An 8,597-nucleotide genomic window follows, 5' to 3' on the forward strand; every position below is an offset into this window, starting at 1 on the left:
TAGATTATCTTCCAATCTCTTCGACTCGCACCGCATCATTAAGTATATTATATATATATATATATATAAGATAATAGAGCTATAATTTAATTAATTTTTTTTAATTCAAACATTAATGTTGATATATATATATAGATATGCATATATAGATATTTATATGTAGGTATATGTACGCATTATACATGTGTACATATGTATATATATTATGTATAGGTATATATGTATACGTATATACATATGTATATGTACTATATATATATGAATACATATGTATACGTACTATATATGAAGAAACAAATAAGTTGAAGTGAAAAAAATTGGTTAGAGGAGAGAAAAATCTTAGGTAGGAAGAAAAACTATAATTTTAATTTAAATTATTTTAAATAAATTGAATTATTCAAATCTAATTCAAATTAAACTTAATCCGAATTTAATTATAACCGAAAGTTAATCCAATTTTGTAATTTGGATTCGGTTCGCATTAGTCCATCAAATGCTAAAAAAAATCTGGTTGACTAAATTATGTAGAAATAAGTGAAGTGAAATTTAATTTAAAGAAAAATAAATTGAAAAATATATTTATTTAGATAATTTGGATAATCGTGATCTAATCATAATTTAATTCGATCCTAACTTAATCCGATCCGATTTAAATTTAATCCGAAATATCCAATTTGAATTAATATTTTGGATTAAAATTTGATTGAATTTCGGATTAATTCACCTATGCTCACGGAGGGAGCTCTGAGCAACCAACTATGAATAAATAGAAAGAGAAGATGGATTTAAGATAGAGAAAAAAGGAAATAAAAGACAGTTCTTGCTGTGGTTTTGAAGTGTGAAACATGACTAGGACAGTAATGTGAGACTATACTATTTTGCTATAATGAGTTACTCAACACAATTAATACGCATCCTATTCTAGTGATTAAAATATGCATATATTATGAAATAAATTCATCAAGTAAAATGCTTAAAGTATTTAAGTTCAAATTTGCATAATAATAAAAATAGAAAATGAAACATCCATGTTCTCAATGTAGAAGTTTATAAAAACATAATATAAAATAGATAAATATAAAAGCACACCCTCAGGGATCACACAGAAGGATTAGGGCAATTGAAAGCTAATTTGATGCGGTCCACGGTTGTGGAAATAATAGAGGTGACAATGTTCATGAATTCCATATTGATGTCCTTAGAATAAGACATAACTTGGAAAGCCGTCGTAATTAGAGAACCATTGGGAAAAGCTGGTGCAACATTTCTAGAAGTCGAAGCTCCTCCACGATTGATCCGCATGCATTCAGGGTTTCCGTCTTTAGAAATAATAAAACCAGATACAAGCAAAGGCTTTGACCAAGAACCATATAATTCCTCAATAAAATCTTCACGATCGATAGGAGCATAAGCTATAACTGCACCAAGAGGATCCACTAGAGTCTCTTGGATCACAAGCAGATTATTTGTGGATTCAATATGAGGCTGTAATATATAATATAATATCAATGTTTAGTCCATCTCATATTCAAAGAAAAATATAAAGTAATTAATTAATCTCATATTCATTTACCTTGATAATAGAGATTGATCTCCAAACCTAATGCAAACAATCTCTTCCGCGGCTCCTCCTTTGCAAACAGCATCCCACTAATGATAATAACCAGATTTAAATTTCAATTACAAAGTAGAAACAAAACACAGCTGATCATAACCAATACCTGAGCTCTTAGGTTAACATTTTTTAAGAAATCGATAACCACTTGACATGGAGCGTCAAGCCAAAATGAGGTAGCAACGTTCACAATCAGGCCACTGGATGGGATAACATTTTGTTGATCTCGGCATAAAGAGAGATAAACCTCGTTGTCATTCAGTCGAACCATTTCAAGATTGTCTATCATGTTCATGTTGCCGCAAAATCTCTTCCTCATCTTGTTGGTTATATTCATTATACATTTCCTATCTTCTTGCGTCATAGCGCCTAGCACTAAAGATGCAGATATATCATGTAAACATATTTCTTTCTATTTTCTTTTCAAAAAAGAAAGAAAAGTGATAGAGATAATATATTACCTCCCATCTTCTGCAGGGGGCTATCAAATTGGTTTTGCAAGATATTATCATGACAATTCATTCTATGGCAGGACGTTGATAGTGTTTGAACCCATCTATCTGCACTGAAGGCCAATCCACGAAAGATCACATCTTTATAAAGCAGATGAATTGGGACATTGTCTTCAACTTCTACATGTTCCACCCATGTCACCTACCAACAACATTAAAAGGTAACCATTTAATTTTCAAATAATCTTGTTTGGGATTCATTCATTAATTACCTGAGAGACTCCATGAGAAACATCCTTGATTAGACAGCCAGAAGGAAGCCTCCATGCACGAGAGGGGGAATTCAGTTGTAAACTACTGTCGTTAAAGTCATGAGAGACCTCCACTATTAGCCACATTCCTTCAGTGACCTTTTCACAAAAACGAACAAAGCAATAATCTCTTGGAGTAACAAATGGGGTAAGTAAATGCATCTGCTCAAAAACCTGCAAGCAAGCAAACACATCCATTTTAGCCAATTTCTTTTCAATATTGTGACTTTTTCATTCATAACCGATATTTATACCAGTTTTATACTCCCGACTTGGCGAGGCGAGGTTTGATTTCCATATTCTTTGATTGTGAAAGTTTCTGTTATGATAGTAGGGAAAATATAGTCTACCCTCATTTTCTGTGAAAAAAAACAAAAGATAAGATAAGAGTAAAACATAGAAGTTTTATAAGATTTAAATAAAGAAAATATATATATATATATATAGGGCTAACCGAATCCATTAGCATTTCAGCCACTCTCGAAGCACTCATTGTCAAGATTGCTTCATCTTTCGACGATTCAATGCGAGTATGGAATCCATTTTGATGGCGATTTTCTCGGACACTTGTGTTCAAGAATTTGGCGTTATATGTATCCCTATGAATGTTGTACCTTCCATCAGTAATATCTTTTAGCCAATATGGCTCGTTTACATTCAATAGGTTCACTAATTCCTCCCTAGCCAACCCAATTGTTTGCATCATGCTCCACGTCTCAGAATCTTGTTGTGGATTCATAACTGTATTCATACTATTGAAATTGGGATTGATTGGTTCCATTGATGATTCTCCTAAAAATCCTCCATTGGATTGATTGAACGAAGGAACTTGCATTGGTGGTAGGAAGTCTTGGATTAGCTGGACAGGTATTCCCATGGCCATAGTAGAATTACATTCATCATAGTACTGATTCAGCCGCCCAATTGTAAATTTACATAAACCAATACATTTGAAAAATCTAAGTTAGGGTTTTATAACAAATAAGGTACACAATATAGTAAATGCAAATAAATAATTGAACACAACCTGATGCCTCAATTGCATGTTTTGGGCTTGAAGTTGTCTTACACTGGCAAGTTTCTCGAGTTCAGCCGGAGTAAAAACCTTACATGCATTGCACGTGTACACATCAATCAATTCTTTCAAAGAATGACTCTCAACTTTTAACATGTCCTTCTCCTCTCGGAGAGTATATCCTTCTTCCTTTTCATTTTTTCCCTGCATAAAAATATTTACTTATTATTGCAAAAGAGACAATGAGAAGAAGTTTGATGTTGGCTTCAACTCGGCCAATCTAGAGTTTTGAACTTTTATATTTTCTTTTTGTGATTTTAATTAAAGTTATGAAAAATAAATAGAAGAAAGTGTGACAATTTATTGATGTGCCAACTACCAATTAACATTATTCCTAAAATGAAAAAGATCCAATATCTATTTAGTGAAATATATAATCACTTAAAATTGATTTAATTGTACCTTGAGATTAGTCCTCTTATTCTGATACCAAAATCTCACTTGATTTGGTGTCAGGCCAAGCTCTTGCCCGATTCGGCAACGATCCAATTCGTTTGGATGTGGACATTGGTTGAAATACCTTCATTTAAAACTCATGAAAAATAAGTATTCATTAAATACATTTACTTGAAAAAAACAATAAAGATGAATTTGTCGTATTCTCGTAAAAGTCTCGTGATTCTAAAATGAATTGTAAAAATAAATATATAAATTGTATAGACATATATAAATCTAAAATCTATCATAGATAATCTTAAAAAAGATTTTTATTAAAATAAAAGATTGAGAACTCTAGATCTAGCAAAATAAATTCAATTTAGGACAAATTTGTTCTCTTTTAAAAAAAGTTTAACCATATTTAGGAGAGAAAATATTATTACATGTTTCTTTTTGAATAAATAAATAAAAAGACTATGTTATATGAGATATAAATATTCATACATTTCAAGCATTTGAATCTGATATGGAGTGTGACGAAATTGAGGTCGGTGCGGAAATAAGTCAGACTCTCTCCCGCTATTTAAAGATTCTGAAACATCTCCTTCGATCGAGTTTGAATTCATCTTTTTTTTTCCTATTCTTCTTTCTTATTTTAAACGTTTTGATAAAATCACTGTTCTCTTTATATATTGTTATTATCTTTGTAACTAATAAAATAAAGATAAAAGAAAAGGTAAGTTTGACCCCATTTAAATGAAGAAAGATAAGAAAATAATATTATAATTTTACAGGTAGGAAAGACATTTACTTTTAAAAAGAAAGACATTTATTAATTTGATATAGATAATGCATGTAGTTGACAATAATACACCTTTTCATATATCAAAATACTTCAATCAATATCACCCTAAACTCTTTAACAATTACTATAATATTTATCTATAAAATTAATTAATTCTACTTGAAATTAATTCCTTTGGGTTATTACAATTTTGAGTATATATTATTTTGAAAAATAAGTGCTTAAAATATTTCAAATATTAAATCTTAATTTTTCTTTTTATTGGTTTTATAAATTCTTTTATGAGGTATAATAACCAACATTGTTTTAAAAAATTGAATTATACAAAGATTATATAATCTATTTCGAGTGAAAAAGTAGGATTACTCTTATTTTCTAAATCTTCTTTAGATTGTCTAAATAACTTAGGAGAAAGACTTTTTATTTTTTTATAATTTTTTATTTGATATGATAAAAAAAATATTTTATATAATATGCAAATTGTTGAATTTAATAGTCATACAAATTATTCTAATTGAATTTATGACTTACCAAATATATTATTAACTGATCACGGGACAATAAAATGAAATAGATGTTTTTCCAAAAAAAAAATGAAATAGATGTTTAGTTGTGCATGAGAGATAAACATGCATATCTTCTCGAAGAAAAAAAAACTTATTTTCTTGAAAGGAAACTTTCCACCACCTTTGTTGATTGTTGTTCAAGGGTTTTTTAATATGTGATACTAATCCAGTATAATTGTTTGTTGAGAATAAAGTATGTGGACATTTTTATATCTTCTTTGTTGAATATTATTATCTTGATTTGGGGTTATGGGGTGGTTCACTAATGATTATTGTTTGTCGTTTATAAGATTATTAACTTTTTCGTTATCATTATTCATATTCATTCATTTTCTTATTGGTTATTATTGTGAGTTGATTATAGGGTTTTGGTGTTTTTCATATTGTTATGTTTTGTCGTGTCGTGTCTTTACTTGTAATATTGATTCTTTAATAATTAATTATGATTTTCGTATATAAGATTATTAACTTTTGTTGTTGTCATGCTTCATATATATTATATATTTTTTTAAATCGTATCATTTTGTTGTTATAATTTCTTCATTTTGAAAGAATACAATTTATTTCATTATTCATATATATAGTGGTGATGATTATAATTCAACATAAGTTGTAATATGATTTATAACAGATATATTATTAAAATATCATTAAGAAAACATCAAAAACATTATAAACACTAACGCTTGTGATAATGAATAACATGAAAATAAACTCGTAGTCACACAAATTTTGACTCCAAAGTTTTTAGAAAGAGTTTCCATATATAATCTTCTTCTTTGCCATGAGAGTTGACAAATTAAAAAGAAATTTGACCTGCTACATATTTAACGGTTGAGATGAGGAGAATGAATTAGACTAATTGTAATAGATTATGACCACCAATAATGTAATTCTATAGCATAGACACGATTAACATAAAACAGTTAAGATGAAGGAGAGATAGAGCTTTGAGCTCCATAGTAAGATCGAAACGACTAGAAATTGACATAGCAGAATCGAGAAAAATTATGATGGACTCAATGTGAATATAATTTCGAGTGACGAAAATGAACTAGTTATCATATTTAAATTAATTCATTCTAAAATATAATCATAAAATAAATTAACTTTATATAATATTATTTATATTACATGCCACATATACCAAGATACATCAAATAATTAACATTTTTTAATTGTTGAGAAGGAATGATACATCATCTTTATTATAAAGAAAGAGAATATTAAATAAATTAAAAAAACTATATTTTTTGTGTGTATAATCTTAAATACAATAAAATATTATTAACACAAAATAAAAATAAATATTTTGTCATAGTAATACAATAAAAATATATGGTGACAATATTTTAGAGACTATTGCAAAGTTTTTGACAAGATATTGATGTTGGTCTAATTGAGGCTTATTTAAATGTACAACTAGACACTTCACAAAGTTAAAACTTTGTTTTGAGAGTATCATTTTTCTTAGTAGTGTGTGAACTTTAAGTGTGAGAGAATCATTGTAATACTTGTGTATCATTCTTAATAGTAAGGTTAGAAGTTTTTTCTTACAAAGTGAATGTATGTTTGTTTTGACCGAACCACTATAAATCATGTGTTTGTGTTCTTGAGTTGTTTGCTTCTGTTTCCATAATTGATACTAATTTTCTTGCGTCAAGGGATATTTCATATCCTAAAATTCTCAAGACTAAGAATCCAGTTGTAAGAATAAAGAATAAATAAAATAAGAAGATGTATTAAACAAAACAATTAAATTATAAAAGTGGATTATTTTATATTTTATATTTTAAATATTTTATATTCTTAAGTTTTCATATTTCCATTGCTTTTTATATTCTTAAACTTTTCATTATCTCATTTTATGTATATATATAGACTTATTGTCTATCAATAAAAATATACAAATATTTTTATTCTAATATTCTCTTTTCTATCATTTTATCTTCTTTGTTTAGTATTAGAGCTTATGAATAGCTTCTTTTTCGATCCTAGTAATGGTTGGGAACAAAATTTTCTCTTTATTAACTTTTTCTTTCGTCCAGTCTATTTATGTGATATTGAATCAACAAAACTTTGTACTTTGGTGATCTCAAATTATTTATTATTGAAAGATAATCATCTTTTTTTCTTATCTCAAAGGAACCATTCTTGCCCCAAGCCCAACTCTACTTGCTCCAATAATAAGAACTTCGGTTGCAGCCATGATAGTGAATCATGTATTCGAATTACAGGAGGAACATGACTAACAAGGAACATGACTAACACATCATAAGTTGACTTATCTCCACTCTCCCTAAACTTATACTTTCTCAAGTTGTTGGTGATTCTTGTAAAACTTCATTCCGTCTCTAGTCAAACCTAGAAAAAACATTTTCAACTCAACCTAGGGTGAGGTTAGTTCAGTTATGGCTTCTTATTCAAACTTAAAAGAAAATAAAATCATGACGGCTTATCTACAATCTATGAAATCCATTGCCGATTCATTTACATCTATCGGTGAAAAAATCTCTAATTTGGATCTCCTCACTTACGTTCTCAGTGGTCTCAGCCCCGAATATGATTTTATTGTTGTGGTTATAACAACACGAGTTGAATCGGTGAGCATTGAAGATCTCACCGAACATCTTTTAAATCAAGAACAACATCTCAAACTTTCTCATCTGACGACTCAAAAAAATCAAAGAAAATTATTATCAACGAAAATAGTCACAAATGAAAAGGTAGTCACAATGTTTCTCATCCTCCTTCAGGAATTCTCACAATTCCTCTTATAATGGGTGTGTATGGACTAATGGGAAAACCCTTTTTGTGGATGGCATTGATGGGTTAGGTGCTACTAGACTGAAAAATAATAGGTTCAATAATGAGTTTTAAAATGTATAAAATAATTTATCTGGAAATCGTCAAAATTTCAGAAATCGAAATTAGACACCTCTAATAATTTGTCTTGCTCATATACAATGTCAATTATGTAATATTGTGTGCACTTCATCGATTTGATTAAAAATTTATGTCTATTAATCCTCATATAGCAATTGATGACATCAATAATGGTCATCTCCGACCCCACAATATATGTATGCCGATTTGAGTGAATCAGATCATATTATTACTGATCTAGAATATCTTTAAACTCATTCTACTTATTAAAGTAGTGAACAAATAATTGTCGATATTAGTGAGAGTTTGTTAACTTATAATATTGACAACCGTGCTGGTGACCCTTGTAGAGTTTTTTTTTTAAATTAAAGAAGAAATAACATGACATCCACATTTTGTGGGAAGTCTTCTATAAATGAATACTATTTAATCTCATCACAATGTGAATAACTTTGTAAGTAAGTACAGATGTTTTTAAATTTCAGAATTACTTGCGTTGCATTTTTTAT

The 8,597-nt window shown here is 28.8% G+C and overlaps 1 protein-coding gene across 1 annotated transcript; it reads right to left on the reverse strand.

Annotated features, from left to right (window-relative positions):
* Window positions 1-1,098: 1,098 nt before the first annotated feature.
* LOC124934764 (homeobox-leucine zipper protein HDG12-like) lies at window positions 1,099-3,961 on the reverse strand. The gene is made up of 9 exons (XM_047475270.1): window positions 3,884-3,961; window positions 3,406-3,597; window positions 2,833-3,285; window positions 2,633-2,737; window positions 2,340-2,552; window positions 2,077-2,269; window positions 1,722-1,990; window positions 1,612-1,650; window positions 1,099-1,485 (listed from the first exon to the last, which is right to left on the reverse strand). Exons 1-9 carry the CDS (start codon window positions 3,959-3,961, stop codon window positions 1,099-1,101), a joined length of 1,929 nt encoding a protein of 642 aa, XP_047331226.1.
* Between the last annotated feature and the right edge of the window lie 4,636 nt (window positions 3,962-8,597).

The sequence above is a fragment of the Impatiens glandulifera genome, chromosome 4 (assembly GCF_907164915.1).
Source record: "Impatiens glandulifera chromosome 4, dImpGla2.1, whole genome shotgun sequence".
Lineage (NCBI taxonomy): Eukaryota > Viridiplantae > Streptophyta > Magnoliopsida > Ericales > Balsaminaceae > Impatiens > Impatiens glandulifera.